Source organism: Podarcis erhardii (assembly GCF_964252035.2).
Source record: "Podarcis erhardii genome assembly, chromosome: 16".
Taxonomy (NCBI): domain Eukaryota; kingdom Metazoa; phylum Chordata; class Lepidosauria; order Squamata; family Lacertidae; genus Podarcis; species Podarcis erhardii.
Window position 1 is genome coordinate 6,881,945 of NC_138514.1, and position 25,076 is coordinate 6,907,020.

At 45.9% G+C, this 25,076-nt stretch overlaps 1 protein-coding gene across 2 annotated transcripts in view; it reads left to right on the plus strand.

The window, feature by feature from the left end:
- SLC18A1 (solute carrier family 18 member A1) overlaps positions 1–25,076 on the plus strand; it is a 44,337-nt gene that overhangs the window by 4,594 nt on the left and 14,667 nt on the right. Inside the window, exons 1-10 of one of the 2 annotated variants that reach the window (XM_081843308.1) lie at positions 146–807; positions 3,603–3,796; positions 5,385–5,751; positions 8,628–8,686; positions 10,115–10,198; positions 11,441–11,533; positions 13,493–13,582; positions 20,447–20,490; positions 20,578–20,638; positions 21,688–21,783. In XM_081843308.1, coding sequence (XP_081699434.1) covers positions 3,658–3,796; positions 5,385–5,751; positions 8,628–8,686; positions 10,115–10,198; positions 11,441–11,533; positions 13,493–13,582; positions 20,447–20,490; positions 20,578–20,638; positions 21,688–21,783 — 1,033 coding nt within the window. In that variant the 5' untranslated portion in view covers positions 146–807; positions 3,603–3,657. Of the gene's footprint in view, positions 1–145; positions 808–3,602; positions 3,797–5,384; positions 5,752–8,627; positions 8,687–10,114; positions 10,199–11,440; positions 11,534–13,492; positions 13,583–20,446; positions 20,491–20,577; positions 20,639–21,687; positions 21,784–25,076 lie in introns of those variants that run through there. The other variant, XM_081843307.1, reaches the window with a different exon arrangement.

The window sequence follows — 25,076 nt, forward strand, 5'->3', positions numbered from 1 at the left end:
TGCATATATTAGGAGAAATTTTGCACTAAACTGCTGATGATTTTCTATGAGGACTTTAAAACAATACAAAGCAAGAGAATAAAATGAGAAACTGAGAGAAACTAAAAACACCAATTCTCCCATCCTTAGACGTGACGTGTCCATGTGTGCTGTTGAGCTGGACTTGAAGACTTCAGGACTCTCCTTTTTGGCCCTAAATGGCACTTTTCCTGGGCCACATTGTTGCTTGGATATTGCCGTCTTCCAGTATATGGGCTTCTCTGTCAGAAGTGGGTTTGAGCTGATGGATGGTGCCTCAGAAAAAAAAAAGAGGATAGGTTGGAATATCTCCCAGCTCCCTTTAGTTCAGTGATCTTGCTGGGAATATTCTGATGGGAGAGCTAGAGGAGGAAGCCTGTATTGGGAAAAGTGATGGAGTCCATTGACGGTGAGCAACAACCTTTTATCACATGGAGAAGGGGCCTGCATTGTTCACCTTCCTTGGGCTGTGACAACAGAGCACATGAGTCTAAGAGATAAATCCTGATAATTAAAAAAAAGAGCTGCGGATTTCAGGTGCCTCAGTACAGCAGATAATCTCTGCAGCCCTTTTCCAGTCCACACCCTGTTCCCCTGCCTCTGACGCAAACGCAGCTGACAGATTGAATGGAGCATATTTGAACTTCCATTTGCATCTTCCTGGACAAGGGATCCTCATATCCTCCCCAGATAAAAGGCTTTAATAAATTTACCAGGAAGGACACTTTCAAAGCACTGTGCCGCCATCAGCACCATGGGGAAGAGTGAACTGTGATGCGCTCGGCAATGGTAAGAAAAAGGACTCTCCCTTTCTTACTTCTGGGCAACAAGTTGGAGACGGATGCAGGGAACTAGAGCTTCAAATCCTATCTTTGATAGCAGGAAAGACAGGCAGGCAGATGATTTAGACTGTAATCTGAAGCTTGATTACTAGGATTAAGCCCCACTGAATTCAGTGAGAAGGATCTCTTGACATAAAATGACTAGAAAGTTACATGCTATTTGGATAATCATATGGTTCCTTAAACCAGAACACCATTTTCATTATTTTTTTTTAAAGATACAGGTAGCTTAGATGCGCTGCTCCATTAGAAAAAGAACCTAAAAGATACAATAGGAAACAACCTTTAATGGGACTGCCAAAATGTCACAGAAATATCAGGCAAGGCTGTGAGTTCTCCTGGACTCTTCTTCGCACTCGATGTTAATCAGAACAAGGTGCAGTGGGAGGAAAAAGTAGAATATGTTAAAGCCCCAGAGGCTACAGTTTATTAGAGTCTTTATGATAGAGTTCAGGAGGAATCGTACAGATTTAATTACATTTGACTCTGCTAGGTGCTAAAGAGATTTCAGAGTCACTTCTAGACAACCTGTTTATTGAGCATTTATTTGCACAAAATCTGCGAGCAGATTTTATGATAATGGAGATTTATCGAGCATTGATTCTGATTTGTTTGTGGGGGAGGCTATCTGATGCCATATCAAGCAATTATTATCCCACATTTTTCCATCCATCTTCCTGTCACTTACTACAAAAGTCTGATTTATGTGTGCATAGTGCCAAATCAACTTTACTTTTGCATCCTGAATTTCCTGGTGTGCAACTGAACCCTAACAGCAAAATATCAACTGTCCAAAAATGAGTCTGAAAGCATCCCACGTCGCAATGAAGACTACCAGGACAAAGCAGCAATAATAAATATCTACTCATTGTTATTTTTTAAAATATGAAATAAAGGTGAAATAAATATGAAATATGAAATGAGGTTTTGCCCCCCAGAACTCTTTCATAAGACTGTGATCAGTTTGAAGCAATAGGTGGGTATCTTTGACAGATAAATTGAACAGGGGATAAAAATAGCTGGTGTTTGGATATTAAAAAGTTCTGCTGTTTTGATTGATGAAGCCAAAAAAGGAGGATACTCTGAAAATAAAAATTACTGTGGATAATACAATGAAATAGGAATATATGCACAACTTTATAAACAAAGTTTCACTGGGAATGCAGCTCATCCCCTTGGAAAATAAATGATATCCATGTTAATGGTCTTTTAACTTTTATAGACTTGTTATAATTTCTATGCTATTATAAGTCTGAAATGTATTACTGATGTCTCTGCCTCCTCCTCTGCCTCTGCTTTCATGCCTGTATTCTGTGATGATTTTGTTCTAAGCTTGATTTTCCATTTTAATGTAAAAATATATAAAAATCTACCTACCTATCGAGTGCCATTTTTCTTTTTCTTTTTCTTTTTCTTTTTCTGTCTGGGCTTTCTTTCTCCCCAGCCCTCACAGTCATTTCCTTGATTATATTTTCCTCCCCCACTTCAACAGACAATTCAGTGCCCCTTGGGTGGAAAAGCACTGGGACGGGGGTGCATTCTGCCCATGAAAACATTCACAAAACTTGGTTCTGCCTTTTAGTTCTCTCCCTGGGCCCATCTTCCCAGTGAATGTATGTGTGAATGACCCCAGGTTCCACCCATCACCAGCTACTGACTGCCACATCCTCTGGTCCGCAGTCCCAATTGCCCATCCACCGTATGGTGGCAAAAGAGCTGCCTACCCCTGGACTGCAGCCTTGTTGGTGCAATGTGAACAATGGGTTAAATTGCACAGTGCTTGGTCTCATGTCTTGAGGAGCACATCCCCCACGTCTGGAGGCTCTGAGACAAGGGTGCCAGGTGCACTGGGTTGCCATATCAACGCCAGAGAGGTTGAGCGCATGACTTGCTGAGCCACTTCCCCTCGCATTAGTTCAGGGGATATGTCTGTGCGTAGAGAGATGGGTGTAATAGTCTCTTTCATCATGTCCTGAGGCTGCCCTGTTTGTGTGTCATGGTCTGACTCTGAATCTGTGAGAGTCGGGGAAAGAAGCTGTGGGTTTCATACAGCAGCGTTAGCTAGCATGTTGGTAGTGTTAGCAGATCTATCTGTACATATGCATCTTTACTTCGAAGACCAGGAGAATTGTATGTAGTAGAAAGTAGAGTTTAGCTTTGTCTCGAGTCTGGAGCCAATAAACACCTTGAAACTTTGAAGGTAGCCCTTCTGGTCCTTTCCCCAGGCTACACATCCCTCTCTGAAGGCCATGCTCCCACACTGACCCTGCTATGTACCTTCCTTGACATTTTTGCCTGGCTGGCAGGTTTCCTCTGAAAAGGCTTCTTGCTAGCCTGGATGCAGAATGGGACTCTCTGCATGCAAAGAGTGTCTGTCTGCACGTGTGTGTGTGTGTGTGTGTGTGTGTAGAAACCAGTCTATTGCATGAAGATAACATTCGCTTCCATTGCTCCACCCATTTTTACCCCAGAAGCTAGCTTAGGAGGAAATGTGGTCCTCAGGCTGAAAAAGGTTTCCTAGCGTTTACGCTTTGAAATCAATGCGACTTAGTCCGACACTCTTTTTATGGACTCTTATATTTGCAAATAAACCACCCCAAATTGAAAGATGAATAAATATAAGCATGGAAACCCGTTATACAGCAAGTGCTTTTCGAGCACTGGAAACTTATCCTCCTGGTTGGTCTTACGAAGCCCAAGCGTTTGGATAGAGGTTTTGCAACATTTCCCCCCCTCTTACAGCTACCTGGGGACTGAGAACCCCGAAAAGCAGGCGAAGAAGTGCACCTTGAAGCTGATGGCGCTGCTTTCCCCAAGGTTGCCAATGGATTGTGCCCCGCGGAGCTGGTTAAAGGAGGGGAGGGAATCCCGGAAGTTAGTGCTGCTGGTTGTGTTTGTTGCCCTGCTGGTTGACAACATGCTGCTGACAGTTGTGGGTAGGTGGCACATTGCTTTGTCTTCTCTGAGCTGTGTTAATGCTGACAGACAGGGCTGGATCCAGGCCAGTATCTTGCAGATGACCTCCTCCAGTAATCTCCCTCCCAAAACACGGCCACTGAGCTCACTTGGCTCCATTCCTGCAGTCAGTTGGGTGGTACCATTTACATTTCCCACTTTTATAATAATAATATAATAATAATTTATTATTTGTACCCCGCCCATCTGGCTGGGCTTCCCCAGCCACTCTGGGCGGCTTCCATAGAAACCAAAAATACACTAAAATATCACAGATTAAAAACTTCCCTGAACAGGGCTGCCTTAAGATGTCTTCTGAATGTCAGGTAGTTATTTATCGCTTTGGCATCTGATGGGAGGGTGTTCCACAGGGCAGGCGCCACTACCGAGAAGGCCCTCTGCCTGGTTCCCTGTAGCTTTGCTTCTCACAATGAGGGAACTGCCAGAAGGCCCTCGGAGCTGGACTTCAGTGTCTGGACAGAACGATGGGGGTGGAGACGCTCCTTCAGGTATACTGGGCCGAGGCCGTTTAGGGCTTTAAAGGTCAACACCAGCACTTTGAATTGTGCTCGGAAACGTACTGGGAGCCAATGTAGGTCTTTCAAGACCAGTGTTATATGGTCTCGGCAGCCGCCCCCAGTCACCAGTCTGGCTGCCGCGTTCTGGATTAGTTGTAGTTTCCGAGTCACTTTCAAAGGTTGCCCCACGTAGAGCACATTGCAGTAGTCCAAGCGGGAGATAACTAGAGCATGCACCACTCTGGCGAGACAGTCCGCGGGCAGGTAGGGTCTCTCTGGCAAGTGACCCTTGAGTGGTTGCCTAGAATCATAGAGTTGGAAGGGACCCCGAGGATCATCTAGTCCAACCCCCTGCAATGCAGGAATCTCAATAAGTGGTCCTCATTCCGTTTGAAACCACACCGTAGCCTGATTAGCTTTGCAAAGCAGTTTTATTGCTGAACCACACTGGGAGGAATGTGGTCCCCCACCCATCCCTTAGAGTCACAATAGCAGCATGTCTGCTTCCTATCAAACAGTCCTCTGGTTATTAAATTATATTGCAATTATTGTTGTTATTGTTGTTATATTGAGACTTTCTCATAAGTTTTGATTCAAGGAAGCTTACACTTAAAAACAACATTATAAAATACAAAGTGATAGAAACAAACTAGTTAAAAACAAGAGTTAAAATACATCCAAACACAGGTTAGAATCACTGTTAAAATACAGCTTGCCCTGGCAGCAAGCCTGGTCATTAGCACCACCTGACCTAAGTTTTCAGAGGCCTGAATAGAAAGGTATTAGCTTGCCAATGGGAGACTAACAAAGAGAGAGCCCACCTCGTCTCTCTTGGGAGGGAATTCTGCAATATGAGAGCAGCCACAAGAAAGGCTATCTCTCGGGTCACCACCAACCATGTTTCTGATGTTGATGGGACCAAGAGAAGGGTTGAATGGGACGTCTCTGTAGGAGGAGCTTGCTTCATGCCTGTCTTCTTATCTGGCTGCTCTGCTTTGTGTCTTGCCCACTAAAAGTGCAATATCTAACCTCTCGACGGACTTCCTTGCAGTGCCGATCATTCCTTCCTTCCTGTTTGCCACCTACAAAAGCGCAAACCACTCTTCTCTTCAGACCACAGCGATGACGACTGCTGCCCTCTCCTCGACAGCTCCCTATGCTTCAGGGCTCTCTCAAGATGACGAAACCACAGTGCTCACCTTGGACTCTCATACTCATCCCCTTGTGGTCCACGCAAACGAGACCCAAGACAGAAATCTTGTCCCTCACCTTCCCATGACCACTTTGCTGCTGAGTAACAGTTGTACAGATGGGGTGGACTTTCTGTCCAAAGAGAACGTTCGCGTTGGGCTGCTCTTTGCCTCGAAAGCCACGGTGCAGCTCTTAGTCAACCCATTTGTGGGACCTTTAACCAACAGGTATGCCCATTTTTTGGGGGGGGAGGTGTTATTCCCCTTACTTTCATGTATGCAAGGAACCACAGACAGCAGCTCCCTGTCACAAACAGAATTGCAAAGGTGGCAAGGAAACTATAGCACTGAGGGCTGAGGGAGTTATTTCACACACTGCTCTGAGAGGTCCCTCAGCAAAATGTCCTCTGTGGTGCCCTACTAAATTTGCTGGGCTCCTGGCTTTTGGCTTACTTGATGAAGGGGGGGAGTAGTGGGGTGCTATGAGCTGCTACTTTTCCACCGTGCTCCAAATATGCAACATTGTGGTGCTTGCTGACAAACCATCAGTCCGGGCTCCATTTTAATTTTCTGCAATATCATAGAGTGGCACTATGCTGGGCATTTTGGGGGCGTGGTGGGAAATACTCAGTGGTGCCTGTTGCCTCATCTAAGGGAGAGACATGGCAGGTGTCAGCACTGGTGGGCTCTTTGAGGGTAGACGGAGTGCACTTGTCATTGTAGGTTTACTTAATACATGAATCATTTGCCACAATAAAATTCCCAAAGCACTTAAGAAGACGGTCACACCCCCAACATACATTTAAAGAAGTAGCAGAGGAAGCCGCTTGGGTGCCTTGGGCAGCGCGGCCAGGGGCGAGGCGAGCCACCCACAGGGGCAGGACGCTCAGTGGGGCCTGCGAGGAGTCTGCCTGCGTCCTCCCACCCAGCCACCCTACAGCTGAGGGGGAGGCAGCAGGCGGACTGTCTGTGGCAGCACGGAGCCTGCGGGCGCCCAAACCACCACGTCACTCCCAGGAGAGATGTGTGGCTGGGGCATGCCACAGGCCCCGTGGTGAATGTCGCCCAGCATCTTGTCACCCCCCTCGGTGGTGACACCTGGGGCGGCCCGCACCCACCACACCCCCTTCCTCCGCCCCTGATTTAAATGTATTATTGTTGTTGTTGTTGTTGTTGTTGTTGTTGTTGTTGTTTTCATTTATTGAAGTTACCTTAAACAATACATTGTTTACAATTCACAGTAAATTGAAGAGATATTCTGATTATTTTCTTGCTCCAGAGTTCTTTTCTTTCTTTTTTGAAAAATATTTATGCATTTTTAACTACTACTACTTCTATCATGAGACGTGGGTGGCACTGTGGTCTAAACCACTGAGCCTCTTGGGCTTGCCGATCAGAAGGTCGGAGGTTCGAAACCCCGTGACAGGTTGAACTCCCGTTGCTCGGTCCCAGCTCCTGCCAACCTAGCAGCTCAAAAGCATGCCCCAAAATGCAAGTAGATAAATAGGTACCGCTCTGGTGGGAAGGTAAACGGCATTTCAGTGCGCTGCTCTGGTTTCGGTATTCCATTGCGCCAGAAGCAGATTAGTCATGCTGGCCACATGACCCAGAAAAACTGTCTGCAGACAAATGCTGGCTCCCTTGGCCTGTAAAGCGAGATGAGCGCCACAACCCCAGAGTCGTCTGTGACTGGACTTAACTGTCAGGGGTCCTTTATCTTTACCTTTCATCTTCTATCATTATTACTATTATTACTATTATATTATATTATTATATTATTAAATTTTCCCAAATATTTTTTGGGACAGTAGTTTAGCTCTCACAAAGCTACATTTCCCAGCACCCTTAGCAAACGACAGTTCCCAGGGTTATCGTGTGCTTTGTGGATGTATGATGTGGATGTGACTAGAAAATAAAATTCTGTAATGAATATACATTAACCTATGAACGTAAGAGCCTGCTGGATCAGGCCAGTGGCCCACTTTTTGTCCAGCATCCTGTTCTAGCAGCAGCCAACTGCCCCGTAGGACCTGAACAGAAGAGAATTCTTCCCTCCTAAGGTTTCCAGCAATTGGTATTCAGAAGCATGGCTGCCTCTTACTGTGGAGACAGAGCGCAAGGATCCTGCCTTGTAGCTACTGATAGCTTTATCCTCCACAAATTTGCCTAATCCTTTTTTAAAGCCCTCCAAGTTGTGGCCATCACTACTTCCTGCAAGAGTGAATTCCATAGCTTAACTACAGTGGTACCCTGGTTCTCAATCCGTTCCGGAAGTCCGTTCCAAAACCAAAGTGTTCCAAAACCAAGGCGCGCTTTCCTATAGAAAGTAATGCAAAATGGATTAATCTGTTCCAAACTTTTAAAAACAACCCCTAAAGCAGATTTTTAACATGGATTTTACTATTTAATGAGACCATTGATCCATAAAATGAAAGCAATAAACAATGTACTGCAGTCACACAATCAATCAATCAATCAATCAATCAGTAGCTGAACTGGTTCCACACAGTCACAAAAACAAAAAAGAGAGCTGCAAAAACAAAAACACAAAATAAATAGCAAAAACAGACAGACTGCAGCGTAACACTCAAAACGGAAGTGTGGCACTTGAATCGGAAGCGTAACGCTCAAAATGGAGCATGTTCACCTTCCAAAAAAAGTTCGCAGACCTGAACACTTACTTCCAGGTTTGCAATGTTTGGGTTCCAAGTTGTTTGAGGACCAAGGAGTTTTGAGAACCAAGGTACCACTGTATACGCTTTGTGAAGAACTTCCTTTTGCCTGTCCTGAATCTGCCAGCAATCATCTTCACTGGATGCCTACAAGTTCTAGTGCTGTGAGAGAAGGAGAAAACTCTTCTCTACCCAGTTTCCATACCATGTATAATTTTATACTATTGTGTCGTTTTTTTAATTCTGCAAAAGACATAGAGTAAAAATATCCAGTCAGTGGTGCTACCCAGCTGCTCTGTGCCAAAAGGATGGCTAAGTCAGAAAGAGGTGGACCTTCTCTGGACAAAGCATTCCACAGACACATTCTCTGGTCTGGGGAATAAGTGTGTGCTTAACAGTGAGTGCAAACCCTTATGTCTTCTCTCCCTGCAGGATAGGATACCATATCCCCATGTTTCTTGGATTTGTCATCATGTTCCTCTCCACCCTTTGTAAGTATCCCGCACCTCATACCTGGCCTTCAGGTATCTTGTCTATGAGAGTGTTAAATTTGCCTATGAGTAAAAGTAATATTTTTTGAAGCAAGCAGGGTGCTTTTTGTTGTTATTGTTCTTAGAGGATCCACACGTGTGTTCTAGTGGGCATCCATGTAGGAAAAAAGCATTTTCTACCATGAAAAGGGGGAGGAATACCTCTTTTGTGATGTTATTTGCCATCTGCAGATTTTATAAGCTTGTGTGTTAAAAGCATTTTTAAATAACAAAAGATTGCTGCCTGAATTAATCAGGGCACCTTTTTCATGGATTAAAAGTGTTTAAACCGACCAATTAATCTACAGAACATTGCAACCTTTATTGTTACTATTACAAGTCAGGCCTGTAACAAAATGCTGCAGTATTTATTCTCATGCTCACCCCATAATCAGAACGCTGCAAGTGGAGGTCATCGACTCACCTGCCATGCCATCCTCCAGAATATTCCATTCTCCTCTTCCCTTCCCACCAGTCCTCATTGGGCTGTTTTATTTCTCAGTCTTCCCTTAGACATTTACAGTCTTATATATGTTTGTTGTACTTCTGCAAACCACAGCCCTCTTGTTTCTCAAGCCCTATTTTGACTCAAATCCTGTCAGCACTCACCATCTGTGTTTTATGCTATTAGAGCAGGCGTGGGGAAACTTGGGTACTCCAGGTGTTCATGAACTACAACTCTCATCATCCCTCACCTTTGTCAATGCTTGCTGGTGTTGACAGGAGTTGTAGTTCCGCGACATCTGGAGGACTGAAGGAATTAGAGGTATTCATAACTGTTGCTGTTATAATTACAGTGGTACCTCTGGTTAAGAACTTAATTCATTCTGGAAGTCCGTTCTTAACCTGAAACTGTTCTTAACCTGAGGTACCACTTTAGCTAATGGGGCCTCCTGCTGCTGTGTGATTTTTGTTCTCATCCTGGAGTAAAGTTCTTAACCTGAGGTACTACTTCCGGATTAGTGGAGTCTGTAACCTGAAGCATTTGTAACCCGAAGCATTTGTAACCCAAGGTACCACTGTACATTCCTCCTTTCCAGCCTGGGACTCTCAACATAGACTACAAATAAGATGCAATAGCAATAACTGAAGCAGCAATATCTTGGGGCAGGGCTGGGGAACCTCAAGCAAAGGGGCCAAATATGCTCCTCTAGGCCTGTTTGTCTGGCCCTCAGAACTTCCCTCAGATTACATGCTCCACCCACTTTTGTCTCTGGCCCCGCCCAACGCAGGCACATGGCCATCAGAAAGTTGCTGGGAAGAGAATGCGGGCCTTGAGATAATGTTCCCCATTTCTGCTGCAGAGGGTTTAAAGCACTTCACAAACATCAAACCAATAACCTGACTATGCCACTGTTACAACTGGGCACATCTGTTTTCTTCTCTTAGTGTTTGCGTTCTCGAGTACCTACACTTTGCTGTTCATCGCCCGAGCGCTCCAAGGCATTGGCTCTGCCTGTTCGTCTGTTGCAGGTAAATATGTGGGCAGGCCTTACCAGCAGTGGTGCTACAATTGTATCCTGGGGTGCCAGCAGACACCAGCCCAGTCCCTGTGTGCAAAGGCAGCAGGAGAGGACTCTTCATAGAGGGCGCACCTTAGAGGAGGGGCTGCAGCTGTAGCTACATGCTACCTGGAGAGGGTGGCGCTGTGGTCTAAACCACTGAGCCTCTTGGGCTTGCCAGTTGGAAGGTCGGCAGGTCGAATCCCCGCAACGGGGTGAGCTCCCGTTTCTCTGTCCCAGTTCCTGCCAAACTAGCAGTGTGAAAGCACACCAGCGCAAGTAGATAAATAGGCACCGCTGTGGTGGGAAGGTAAACAGAATTTCCATGCATTCATGTTTCCGTCACGGTGTTCCGTTGCAACAGAAGCGGTTTAGTCATGCTGGCCATATGACCTGGAAAGCTGTCTGTGGACAAACGCCAGCTCCCTCGGCCTGAAAGCGAGATGAGCGCCACAACCCCATAATCGCCTTTGACTGGACTTAACCGTCCAGGGTTCCTTTACCTTTTCTTTTTACTTTAGAAGGTACACCATAGAGGAGGGGCTGTAACACATGTGTTGTGTGGACAAAGGTATCAGGTTCTCTCCCTGGCATCTTCAGGTAGGACTAGGACCCTGTCTAAAACCCTAAAGAGCTGGTACCAGTGGATGCTGGTCCATTGGGGGGGAAGGGCACTGTCCCACTAACCTGTCAACCTTCAACCAGACCCCATCTTCCTGCCATCATACCTCTGGTTGACAGCTTCCTTCTCCTTAATCTCAGAGTTGCCCTTGTAGAGGTCAGTATGGATGATGGGACAATACTACAAAGAGCTTCCCTTGATTCTGGCTCTACCTGCTGTCAGCTTCCTTGCCTCCTGCACCCCCAATGGACGCTACTGCCCACTTGCCAGATAGTCAGATAGACCAATGACCTGGCACTCTATAAGGCAGCCTCCTGTACTACTAAATGAGGAGTCCAGAATGACACTCAAAACTTATTTCTTCACTACCTATAGCCCACCTTTCCTCCAAGGAGCTCAAGCATAGCTCTCCTGCTTCCCTTTTTGCCCTTCAAACAATCCTGTGAGGTAGGTTAGACTGAGAGACGAGGATTGGCCCAAGGTCACACAGGGAGCTTCACAGATGAGTGGAGATTTGAACCCTGGGCTCCTAAGCTGTAGCCCAACACGCTTACCACTTCACCACAGTGGCTTTATTCTCTCTGTTTGCAGGTCTGGGGATGCTAGCAAGCGTGTACACGGATGACTACGAGAGGGGAAATGCCATGGGAATAGCCTTGGGGGGCCTGGCTTTGGGAGTGCTGGGTGAGTAATCCTTCACAACTACAGTAAACAGGTAGAAACATCAGAACTTATGCTGGTGGATTGCCTCTCTATACTGCTTTGGTCTTTCCTTTGCTCAGCTTCCATTATCCCATCTAATTAGACCTGGGATCCATCAGACATTGCTGTACTTCAACTCCCATCAGCCTCAGCCAGAATGGCCAATGATGAAGGATGATGAGGACTGTAGTCCAACTACCTCTGCTGGGCTACAGGCTCCTTCTCATTCCCGAGTCTTCATCACCCAAGCCCAACACACACTGTCCACTGCGCTGTGTTTATCCACTAGCCTGCTGCTAAGTATCACATTCCTGTGGTCCCTTGAACCACTATTTCTAATTTGTGATGCCCACTTAGATCCAGGCAGGTTGTTTAGTTATGTCACAAACTGTATACAGTATTCTGCTTGATGGCAGTAAAAACCTCAAAGCGGTTTACAGAAAGAATAAAACAATACAATCATCAGATGAAAACACACAGAGGTAAAAACAACTTCAGTATTTAAACTGTTATAAACAATAAAAATCAACGATAAGCAAAAAGCCAAATTAAAACGCATGCCAACATTCTACTCGTCTGAACAGGCTTGCCTAAACAAAATTGTTTTTAGCAGGTAATGAAAAGAGTCTAGTGAAGGTGTCTGCCTTACAGTATGTCAAGAGGCAGGGAGTTCCAAATCTCCATGATGCCGTAAGCTCTCAGGGGCTTAAACTAGCTGATTATCTCCCCACTTTCCCCTCCTCTCTGTCTCAACGATAGACTCACAGTCTGCTCACCTTACAGTACCTGCTTCCTCCTCCTCCTCTTCTTCCTCTTGTCTTCCCCAATTCATGCTCAACGCTTCTTGGGCGCAGGGATATGTCTTGGGGCAGGGGGCTGTATGCAACACTGTAAGAATGTGTAAATGTGCACTGATGCCTCTGTATGAACAGTAACAGTATTAATAAATGGGAGATTATAAAGAATAAAAATGATTTGTCCAATCCTGCTAGCAACCTCTCTCCCCTCCACTCCATTGAAGCGAACTACCTTCATTCTGAAGGGACGCAGGTGGCGCTGTGGGTTAAACCACACAGAGCCTAGGACTTGCCGATCAGAAGGTCGGCGGTTCGAATCCCTGTGACGGGGTGAGCTCCCGTTGCTTGGTCCCTGCTCCTGCCAACCTAGCAGTTTGAAAGCATGCCCCCAAATGCAAGTAGATAAGTAGGTACCGCTCCGGTGGGAAGGTAAACTGTGTTTCTGTGCGCTGCTCTGGTTCACCAGAAGCGGCTTAGTCATGCTGACCACATGACCCGGAAGCTGTACGCCGGCTCCCTCAGCTAATAAAGCGAGATGAGCGCCGCAACCCCAGAGTTGGTCATGACTGGACCTAATGATCAGGGGTCCCTTTACCTTTACCTTTACCTTTACCTTTACCTTTACCTTTACCTTTACCTTTACCTTTACCTTTACCTTTACCTTTACCTTTACCTTTACCTTTACCTTTACCTTTACCTTCACCTTCATTCTGAAGCCTTGGAGGAATCAGGTGCTGATCCTCAGAGGCAGGAATGTGGAACCTCAGACTCTGAAGGCCAAATGCAGCCATCCAAGCCTCGGGAATCTTCTCAGGCCATACCAGACACACTGTTCCTGTTTCATGCCCCTTTTCAGCAGTTTTGCCTGGCTGAAATATATCCTTGAACTCGGCTCATGCCTCTACCTTTGATCTGCATGGAGGGCAGAGTGTTTGCTTCTGCGTAGAAACTCGCCTACTGTACAATGCCAACATTCACATTTGCTGTTCCACCCAGTTTTCCTCTGGCTCTGCTGGCTACTGGCCACACGAGGAATGCCGTCCTTGGCGGTGAGAAGGGTTCCCCACCGCTATAAACCTCTTTCTGTTTCTATGGTTGCTTTTTCCAACACCGGCAGTGCTGATCATCACTGTTTTCCTTGCAGTCGGTGCTCCTTTCGGAAGTGTCATGTATGAATTTGTTGGGAAGTCATCTCCTTTTATGATCTTGGCATTCTTAGCTCTGTTGGATGGAGGTGAGTAGCTCTCTGGGGTGTCATGCAGTGGGGCAGTTTGGCAAATTTAGGCTCTGGACTTAATGGTCTTACAAGTCATGTGTGGGGCAGGACTCCCTTCAAAATGTGTTGAGCCAGCTGTGATGTATTTGAGGACCACCCCCCATGTTCATTCTGGTGTGTAGGGGCATGGATACCCTATCATGATGACACAGCTAGTGGCAGGATCAAGGCAACTGTGGCTGAGGCAAGCTGAGCTACAAATATCCACACCAAACATTTAAAATCCATTTAATGCACAGTTAAATTACATGGCTTATTCAAAAGAACCCTGGGAACTGTAGTTTTGAGGTGTGCTGGGAATTATAGTTCTTTGAGGAGTAAAAAAGGTAAAGGACCCCTGGACTGTTAAGTCCAGTCAAAGGTGACTATGGGGATGGCACTCATCTCGCTTTCAGGCCGAGAGAGCCTGTGTTTGTCCACAGACAATTTTCCAGGTCATGTGGCCAGCATGACTAAACCGCTTCTGGCACAACGGGACACCATGACGGAAGCCAGAGCACACGAAAACACAGTTTACCTTCCCGCCACAGCAGTGCCTATTTATCTACTTGCACTGGTGTGCTTTCAAACTGCTAATTTGGCAGGAGCTGGGACAGAGCAACAGGAGCTCATCCTGTTGTACGGTTTCAAACCCCAACCTTCTGATTGGCAAGCCCAAGAGGCTCAGTGGTTTAGATCACAGCGCTACCTGTGTCCTTTACCTTTGCTTTTATGAGGAATGCACTATTGGTCCCAGGTTTCTTTGGGGGAAGTCAAATGCTTTAAATGTGCCTTAAGTGCATGTTGTGGATTGGATCTCATCAGGCCGCAGTCCTTCAATAATAATAATAATAATAAAAATTTATTTATATCCCACCCTCCCCAGCCGAAGCCGGGCTCAGAGCGGCTACCAACAGTAAAAGTAACACAGCATTCTACAATCAATTCATTCTAAAATCAATTCAGAATCAAATTAATGGCAACCATTGAGCTAGAGTTCTATGAGGATTACCAAAGGAGGGGGTCAGACTGTGCCTTGGCCAAAGGCCTGGTGGAACAGCTCTGTCTTGCAGGCCCTGTGGAAAGATGTCAAGTTCCGCAGGGCCCTTGTCTCTTGTGACAGAGCGTTCCACCAGATCGGGGCCACAGCTGAAAAAGCCCTGGCTCTGGTTGAGGCCAGCCTAACCTCCCTGTGGCCTGAAACCTCCAAGATGTTTTTGTTTGAAGACTGTAAGTTCCTCTGTGGGACATACCAGGAGAGGCGGTCCCATAGGTATGAGGGTCCTAGGCTGCAGTGGCGTAGCGTGGGGGGTGCAAGGGGTGCCAGCCGCACCGGGCGCAACATTTTTGGGGGCGCACTTGGAGCTCTCTGCCCCTACCAGGCTGCGAAGGAAGGGACGAGGCTGCGCGCTCCCCAGCCCAGGCTCCTTGCGACGCTTCAAGCCCGGCAAGCTGCACCCTCTCGGCGGCGCGCTGCAGGTGCTTCCCCAATCCTGTCCGAGCACTAAGAGCAGGAAGTCGCCCTGCCGGCTCGGAGGAGGCAGCCCAGAAACGGGGCGGGAGAGCAGGACGCCGCCCCGCGCCACCTCGCCTCAGGCGCCGCCTTCTGCGCGCACACTCGCTTGCCGCTAGAAGCCCTGCGCGTCGCCCGGCATTGGCACGCGTTTGGGCGGGCTGCGGAGGGCGCGAGCGCTGCGTGCGCCCCAGGAGGCCGGCGAGGGCGGGAAAGCGGGCGGCTCGCTCCTCCCGCGCGCCCGAAGGGGCTTGTTTGGCGGTTCTCCCGGAGAAGGAAAGCACCGCATGAGCATAGCAGTGGAGGGTGAGTCTCAACTTTTCTGGATGAGGCTCTTGGAACGCGGCTCCGAGCGGGCGCGGCGAGGCTGCAAAGCAGCCGGAGAACTGACCTCGCGGAGATCGGAGAGCGCTGCGGCCTCAGAATTGAGGCTATGGAGCGGCACAGGGCAAGACTCTGGAGCCTTGGAGGTCCAGGACGCCACTCTGCCAAATAAGCCGCAGAAGGATCCCCAGGCGCAGGCGAACGTGCTCTGCTTTGCTCCACGCCGAAGCAAATGAAGGATTAGCTGTAATAAATTAACGATGGGTCCCTGTGAGACCATTGCTTCCGGAATATAATATAGCCAACTGCCTAAATTTATGTTTTCCCATGAATTACATTGATCTGGAGCTGGAGGGTTAGAATTTTTATTTTTCGTTTCGTTTACTAGGTTTTAAAACAGCTTAAGGTAGCCTTTCTCAACCTGTGGGTCCCCAGATGTTGTTAGACTACAACTCCCATCACCCCTAGCTAGCAAGGCCAGACCTCAGGGGTGGTGGGAGTTGTAGTCCAACAACATCTGGGTGGGGACCCACAGGTTGAGAACCACTGGCTTAAGGAATATTTGCACATCAGTCTGAAACTTCTTTAGGTTACAGCTTGACCTTGTGGATGTACAGCTTGGAACGGAGGTCCCCTTGTCCTCAGTGGGGTTTGGTCCCAAAGTGAGTGCACAACTTTAAAGAGAGCCAACACCAGGTGTGGGGCAGCCCTCAGGAAAGTGGTGGGGCCACAAGGTGCCATGAGAAGGCTGATGACACCCAGCTTTATTTCACCATCTGGTGAGATGGCTGAGGGGAAATAAACTGAGTTTGAATCTTGGCAGGATGGAGCTACTAGGGGTTGCTGGTTCTGGTGCTTGAGAATTGGACAGTTGACTGTCCTGAATGCAGCTGCACTCCCATTTCTTTTTTAAAATTACATTTATATACTGCCTTTCACCCAACAAGCCCATAAAAACACAAATTGCCCAACATGATATTAATAAACAATACCCCCAAACTCATTTAAAAGGCTATGGATGGTTCAGTCAGCCAAAGGCCTGGCTGTAGAGCAACATTTTAAAGATATGTAACGAAAGTGCCAGGTGAGAATCCCTGAGAGCATTCCACAAAGGGAGCCACCACGGAAAAGGCCCATTCTCATGTTGCCATCCTATGGACCTCTCGTGGAGGGGGGAACTTGAAGGCCTCAAATGATGCTTGCAAGGTCCAGGTTAAGGGAAAGATGGACTCTGAGGTATTACAGTCCTGAGTCATTTAAGCACTCTGTTGTTGTTTTTTATAATAATTTTTATTGGTTTTACAACATGAAAAAAGAATAAACAAAACACAACACAAACAAACATAGCACGACTTCCCCATACCTCCCCTTCACTGCATCCTTGTTTTAAATTTTTTTAGCAATCCTTCATCCATTTTTATGTTTAATTTTCTTTAAAATTTTCTTAAACTTAAATTTTAACAGCTGTAATTCTCTGCATCATACCCCTTGACATCTTAGCATTCCGAAATTTTACAGCAGTTCTTAAGATATATTTTAAATTTTTTCCAGTCCTCTTCCACTGTCTCTCTCCTCTGGTCACGAATTCTGCCGGTCATCTCTGCCAGTCCCATAAATTCAGTCACCTTGGTCTGCCACAGTGGCGTAGCGTGGGGGGTGCAGGGGGGGCCGGCCGCACCGGGCGCAACATCTGGGGGTTAGGGGGCGCAAATCCACGGGTTAGGGGGCGCAAATCCATGGGTTAGGGGGCGCAAATTACTTGCCTTGCCCCGGGTGCTGATAACCCACGCTACGCCACTGCAAGGCTGTATAGGGCTTTAAAGGTTAAAACCAGCACCTTAAACCTAATCCTGTACTCCACCGAGAGCCAGTGCAGCTGGTATAGCACCGGGTGAATATGATCCCGAAGCGAGGACCCCGTAAGGAGTCTCACCGCAGCATTCTGCACCCACTGGAGTTTCTGCGTCAGTCTCTTTTTTTTAAAAAAAATAATTTTTATTAATTTTCAACAAACAAAAATACAAACAAAAAATATAACCTGACTTCCCCAAACCTCCCCTTCGCTGCATCCTTATTTTATCAATTTTTTTAGCATTCTTTCATCCAATTCTTAAATATAATTCTTATTAAAGTTTATCAAACTCAAATTTTACAACTGTAATTCCTTGTGTCTAATCCCTTGACATCTTAGCATTCCATAATATTACAAACGTCCTTAAGATAAATTTTAAATTTTTCCCAGTCCTCTTCCACCGACTTTCTCCTCTGGTCTCGAATTCTGCCGGTCATCTCCGCCAACCCCATAAATTCAGTCACCTTGGTCTGCCATTCTTCCAGAGTAGGTAGTTCTTGCGTCTTCCAATACTTTGCCAGGAGGATTCTTGCTGCTGTAGTTGCATACATAAAAAAGGTTCTATCTTTCTTTAGAATTGTTTGGCCAACCATGCCCAAGAGAAAGGCCTCCGGTTTCTTTACAAAAGTCCATTTAAGGATTTTCTTAATTTCATTATAGATCATTTCCCAGTAAGCCTTAATCTTAGGGCAGGTCCACCAAAGATGATAAAAAGTTCCTTCACATTCATTACATTTCCAGCACTTGTTGTTGGGCAAATGATATATCTTTGCAAGCTTGACTGGGGTCATGTACCACCTATAGATCATTTTCATTATATTCTCTTTTAGGGCAGTACATGCCGTAAACTTAATGCCTGTGGTCCATAACTGCTCCCAATCAGCAAACATAATATCATGTCCAATGTCTTGTGCCCACTTAATCATTGCTGATTTAACCGTTTCATCCTGTGTATTCCATTTTAGCAGCAAATTATACATTCTAGACAAGTTCTTAGTATTGGGCTCTAGCAATTCTGTTTCTAATTTTGACCTCTCCTTCTGGAAACCTAGTTTCTTGTCCTGCTTGAAAGTTTCGTTGATCTGGTAATAATGTAACCAGTCACGGACTTTAGGCTTTAATTTCTCAAAACTCTGTAGTTTCAACTTTTCACCATCATACTCTATAATTTCACAATATTTTGGCCAATCTGACTCCATATTAAGCTTTTTAACCGCCTTGGCTTCCATTGGTGACAACCACCTGGGGGTTTTACTTTCCAACAAATCTTTATATCTAGTCCATACATTATACAATGCTTTCCTGACAATATGATTTTTAAAATTTCTATGAACTTTTACCTTGTCATACCATAAATATGCATGCCATCCAAAACTATTATCATACCCTTCCAGATCCAAAATATCTGTATCTTTCAGAAGTAGCCATTGTTTCAACCAGCAGAAAGCTGCTGCTTCATAGTAGAGTCTTAAGTCCGGCAGGGCAAAACCCCCTCTATCTTTTGCATCAGTCAAAATCTTAAACTTAATTCTGGGCTTTTTGCCCTGCCAGACAAACCTAGATATATCTTTTTGCCACTTCTTGAAACAATCCATCTTGTCTAAAATTTGCAATGTCTGGAATAAAAACAACAGTCTAGGCAACACATTCATCTTGATAACAGCAATTCGGCCTAACAAGGAAAGTCTCAGTCTAGACCACATATCGAAATCTTTCTTCACTTCAAGCCAGCATTTCTCATAGTTATCTTTAAATAAATTAATGTTTTTAGATGTTAAGTTTACCCCCAGATATTTCACCTTACTTACAATTTCTAAACCAGTTTCCCTTTGGAAGCTATTTTTTTCCTCTATCGTTAAGTTTTTTCCCAGCACCTTTGTCTTATGTTTATTCAGTTTAAAACCTGCCACCTGACCAAATATTTCAATTAATTCTAAAACTCTTTTTACACTGGCTTCTGGTTGTTGCAGTGTCAAAACTAGGTCATCCGCAAAAGCTCTTAGCTTATAATGTTTAGATCCGACCTGTATTCCTTTAACCAGCTGGTCCCCTCTAATCATATTCAACAAAACCTCCAGTACTGATATAAATAGTAGAGGGGAAATTGGGCATCCCTGTCGTGTCCCTTTCTCAATGGGAATTTCGTCCATAACTACACCATTCACAATTAACTTGGCTTTTTGTTCAGAATATATTGCACCTATACCGTTTTCAAAGTTTTGGCCTACCCCCATCCCTTGAAGATTCTTCTTCATAAAACTCCAACAGATGTTATCAAAGGCTTTCTCTGCGTCGACAAATATCAACACAGCTTTTCTATTTATGTCAGTTTCCAATAGTTCTAAGATATCTATAATGTTCCTCACATTATCTGACATATGTCTCCCTGGGAGAAAGCCTGTTTGGTCTTTATGAATCTTCTCCAACAACACTTTTTAAAATCTTTTTGCTAAAATGTCTGCAAAAATTTTGTAATCCACATTCAAAAGTGATATAGGGCGGTAGTTTCTAACTTGTTGTTTTTCAAGTTCTGACTTCGGTATAAGTGAGATGAATGCCTCTTTCCACGATTCTGGAGCCCTTTTCCCCTCCAAAATTTGGTTGCAGACTTCTTTCAATGGTTGTATTAACCATTCCTTCAATGCTTTGTAGTACTTCGGGAGTTTCTGCGTCAGTCTCAAAGGCAGCCCCACATAGAGTGAGTTACAATAATCAAGTCTGGAGGTGACCGTCGCGTGGATCACAGTGGCTAGGTCAGGGCGAGAGAGGTAAGGAGCCAACTGCTTAGCTTGGCAGAGATGAATATATGTCCCTTGAAGTAAATATCACTAAACATAGTGGGACTTATTTCTGGGTAAATTTGCTTAGGATTTGACCGCCCAAGCTCCAAAGCCAAATGAGAGCCGAGATCACAGCCTCACCATACATTTAACTCCCATGACTTTTCCCCCTGCAGAGAATCTTGGGAACTGTAGTTTGATAAGTATGCTGGGAATTGTAACTCTTGTGAAGGGTAAACCACAGTTCCCAGGATTTGTGGGGAGTGAGTGAAGCAATAAATTGAAAGAGAGGGAGCATCAAAACATCACCATTAAGAGCAAAGTTGAAATGACATTCCAAGAAAAGCAAGCCAGTAACAATATTTCTATGTTAGCTTTACAGCTTTGTATCTTACATCCATCAAAGATTTCGCCTGAGGTAGGTACAACATACACTTATTAGTTTTTTAATTGTTTTAGAATTATTGCAAAAAATAAAATCTACCTTTTTCTGTGTGTCTTCCAGAGTACGAAAGGGACTCCGCTGTTGACCTTGCTAGGAGACCCTTACATTTTGATTGCTGCAGGTAAGTCACCATACCTTCTTCCTGGATATTTGGGGTCATGGATATTCATCACTGGAATTTAGCTTTTTTGGATATGGAGCTGGTGAGAGGAACATTTTTATAAACTTCAGAAATTATGTGCACCCCTCCCAGAAACAAAACTAAACCCCAAGTATCAATCAAGGGGAAGGGCAAAACATACACATTTATTAATAAAATAAATTAATTAAAAAGCAGCTCCCTTTTCTAAGAGCAGGACTAGCCGACATGTGGCCCTCCAGATGCTTCTGGACTAAAACTGCCACCATCTTGATCACTGGCCATGCTAGCTGGGGCTGATGGGAGTTGTAGTTCTGGAGGGCTGCAGGTAGCACCAGCCCTATCATTGGGCATGAGGAGGCAGCTGCCTCAGGCAACAGATGCTCTGGAACAGCAGCAGCTCCATTCTTCTCTGCTGCCACATGTCCCCCTTCTGAGTCCTCTAAAGTTCTGGATTATGTAAAGGTCCTCCTGCTGCCTTAGGTGTGGTGGAGAAGGATGCCCCACCACCTTGTTGAAGTCAGATTCACCTGCCAGTTCATTCACCTTCTGGACATTTAAGGGAGATGCATTTTCCCCTTTGCCTGGGGCAGCAAAATGTCTTGGGCTAGCCCTGGCTGCAGGTGAGCCTCCCCTGTTTTAGTGAACCTTTGCTCCTCTGATTCTACTGCTTTTGTCGCTTTGATTCTTTCAATGAAATACATGCTGAAGGAAACAGCGGACAGAAACAAGATCTGTTGGGTTGAGAATAGGGAGGTCCCCATTTTCATTTGTGGTGGGAACTTACTGGTATTCTGATTATTGATTAATTCATATTGCCAAAAGGGGCTTCAAAATATGCTACTTCTGGAGCTTCTGGGATTCTCTACACCAGGCGTGGGGAAGCTGTAGCCCTCCAAATGCTGTTGGACACCTAACTCCCATCAGCCACCGCTGGCATGGACAATGGTCAGGGATGATGGGGAATTGCTTTGCCTTTTGCTTTCTTAACAAGAATGGTGACCACGCAGGTATCTTTCATCTCCCTCCAGGCTCAATCTGCTTTGCCAACATGGGGGTTGCGATCCTCGAAGCCACTCTGCCCATTTGGATGATGCAAACCATGTGCTCCCCAGAGTGGCAACTGGGTAGGTTCCTTTTTGTATCCTTCCTGGCTATCAGTTGGCAAAAGCCACTAGCCTTTAGCCAAAGGGGGCGGCTGATAGGTCTGAAGTAGCCGGGGAGTGACTTTCAGGTGATTGTGAGGTCTTTTGGGGGGGGACTTTTTTGGGGGGTGGCAGGTGTTGGGATGGGGGTTGGCAGCCCCCTGCCATTCCTCTTGAGCTCCCTAGCCATTCTAGGTCTCTGTGTGCCATGCATTCTACTTTGTTAGCCTTCTGTCCTCAGATGTGGAGGTTAGACACTCCCATCACTAGCATTGAGGTAAAAGGACTTTGAGACAACCTACTTATTTGAGAATTCATTCTGATTTGTTTCCAGGGAGATTAGACAATGTTGGCTATTTAACGAAAATTCATTCCAATTTGTTTCCAGAGAGATTAGAAGAGGTTGGCTATTTACTGAGCACTCATTTTGATTCCTTTTGTGTGGAGTTAGATGCAGTTGCCTATTTAATGAACACCTGTTTTGATTGTGGTTGTGTTTTTTGTGTGTGTGTGTGTGGAGAGAGGTTAAACAACATTCTGTCAAAGCTAGCATTATCCCACACTTTCTACTACCTTTCCTCATCACTCTCCTTGTCACAAATGCTGTGATCTTTTCGGAAATTGGTCCGCTGTGCAAGACTGGGAAGGCTGATTAATTGCACACCGTGAATTTGCCAATGCATGATTTAATCCCACCTGAAAATAGCTGCGGTCTGGAAGTGCCCCAAGAGTCAACTTGCAGTCCACTTGGCTTCAATATATGGAATAGATGGGGCATTACTGTATCTTCACCTTATGACCTGGGCCTGAATGTGCATGATTTTGTGTGCAACTAGGTGGGATAGGACTTTTCCATACATGCTTCAAGAGGAACCCAACCCACCCCCGTCAACACAGCCATATCAAACAACATGGCTTTTGAAGGTACACCTACAGATTTAAAATAGCAACAACAAAGGTATCTTCAGAGGCACAGGGATGGTGACTCGGTACATGGCAATTACGTGCTGCCTTGGAGACTGGCTAATGAGATGAAATTGCCTACCTTTTCTGTAAAACGCCCCCCCCCCCGAAATTCAATTTGGGGAGGAGGGGCCTAGGGAGATGCTCTCAGCTATGCTTTCTTCCCAAATTAAATTGCTACCTAGGCTCAGTAGTGCTCCCGAGAGCCACTAATCAAGTTAACTACCAGTTAGTCAGCAGGAAGCCTTGGCTAAATGAGGGCCTGTGAGCATGACCTTTCTGCTCGCTTCCAAGAACAAGCAGTGGAGCAAAGAAGGATGAGAAGAATGTTACAAACGAGAGACACAGAACCTGTGAAACATGGGAAGAAGAAAGAGGAATCGTTATTCTGAAATTGAGGATAAGATCTATTAGTGCAGAGATGGGAAGCCCTCCAGATGTACCTAGATTACCACTATTCCTGATCACTGCCGCCTGGGGATAATGGGAGATGAAATCTGACTACATATGGAAGGCTGCTGATTCCTCATCTCTGCATTAGTGGCAAAGATCCCACTGCTCTCTTTTCAGGGCAGTTGCCTTGTTTGGACCATGAACAGGAGACTATGCAGAACAATGGACATCTGGGTACCACCAGATTGGTACTGCAGGACCTTGGATAGCTCCAAGATGACAACTTGCTCCATAAGGGCTGCAGCTGTTTGAGAACTTTTTATCCTTTCTTGCCAGCCTATCCCCCCAGACTCCTACCCCTTCATGAACAGTGGAGAACCTTATAGTCCTCTGCTCTGGAGCCTGGCACTTTGTCAACTCTCAGTCACTTCCCATCATGTGTGAGATACACGTACACATCAGCTGTGTTACTGGCACACTGGTTCAAATCCCTGCTTGTTATAGTTGTCCACTGCGTGATCCTGGGCCAGTCATTGAGTTGTATCCAATGTTAGTCCTACTAGTAGACCTATTGAAATCAATAGACCTAAGTGTTGGTTGTCATTGAACCATGTATGTATGCCACCTTGAACTCCTTGTAGAAAAAAGTGATATATGAATGCAATAAATAAATAACTAAGGGCAATAAAATAATAAAGAGCCCCAGCTCATATGGAGCAAGCCGTATGAGGAACAGTTGAGGGAGTTGGGCATGTTTAGCCTGAAAAAGAGGAGACTGAGAGTAGAGAGGTGAGCCATCTTCAAACATCTCAAGGGCTTTACACGGAAGATGAAACAAGCTTGTTTTCTTCTGCTCCGGACTTTAAGACTCGAATCAATGGATTCAAGTTACAAGAAAGGAGATTCTGACTAAATGTTAAGAGTAGCTTTCTGACAGTAAGAGATGTTTGAGAGTGGAATGGGCTCCCTCAGGAGGTAGTGGACTCTCCTACCCTGGAAGTATTTAAGCAGAGGTTGGATGGCCATTTGTCATGGATGCTTTGGTTGAGATTCCTGCATTGCAGGGGGTTGGACTAGATGGGCAACTCTACAATTCTAAGATTCTATGAGTACAATGGAACCTTAAGCAGTGGCGTAGCGTGGGTTGTCAGCACCCGGGGCAAGGCAAGTAATTTGCGCCCCCTAACCCGTGGATTTTAGCAGGGGGCAGAGAGCTGTGAGTGCAAGCGCGCCCCCCCAGATGTTGCGCCCGGTGCGGCCGGCCCCCCCTGCACCCCCCACGCTACGCCACTGACCTTAACCCTGATTAATTAAACATGGTTCCAGTCCAGTAGATAAAACCTAACAATGAGCAAGTAGATTGTAACAGCTGTAACAGTCCGCGGGTGGCGCTGTGGTGTAAACCACTGAGCCTCTTGGGCTTGCCAATCGGAAAGTTGGCGGTTTGAATCCATGCGACGGTGGTGAGCTCCTGTTGCTCTGTCCCGGCACCTGCCAACCTAGCAGTTCGAAAGCAAACCAGTCCAAGTAGATAAATAGGTACCGCTGTGGTGGGAAGGTAAATGGCATTTCCGTGCGCTCTGGTTTCTGTCATGGTGTTCTGTTGTGCCAGACAGAAGCGGTTTAGTCCTGCTGGCCACATGACCCAGAAAGCTGTCTGTGGACAAACGCCAGCTCCCTTGGCCTGAAAGCAAGATGAGCGCCGCAATCCCAGAGTCTCCTTTGACTGGACTTAACCATCTGTTGCACTCAGGTTGTATTTGTGGTCGTTGCAGCAACATCTGGTTGGCCCAGGCATTCCCAACCTGTGGCCCTCCAGCCTACAACTCCCATGATCCCTAGCTAACAAGACCAGTGGTCAGGGATGATGGGAATTGTAGTCCAAAACATCTGGAGGGCTGAAAGTTGGGGGTGCCTGG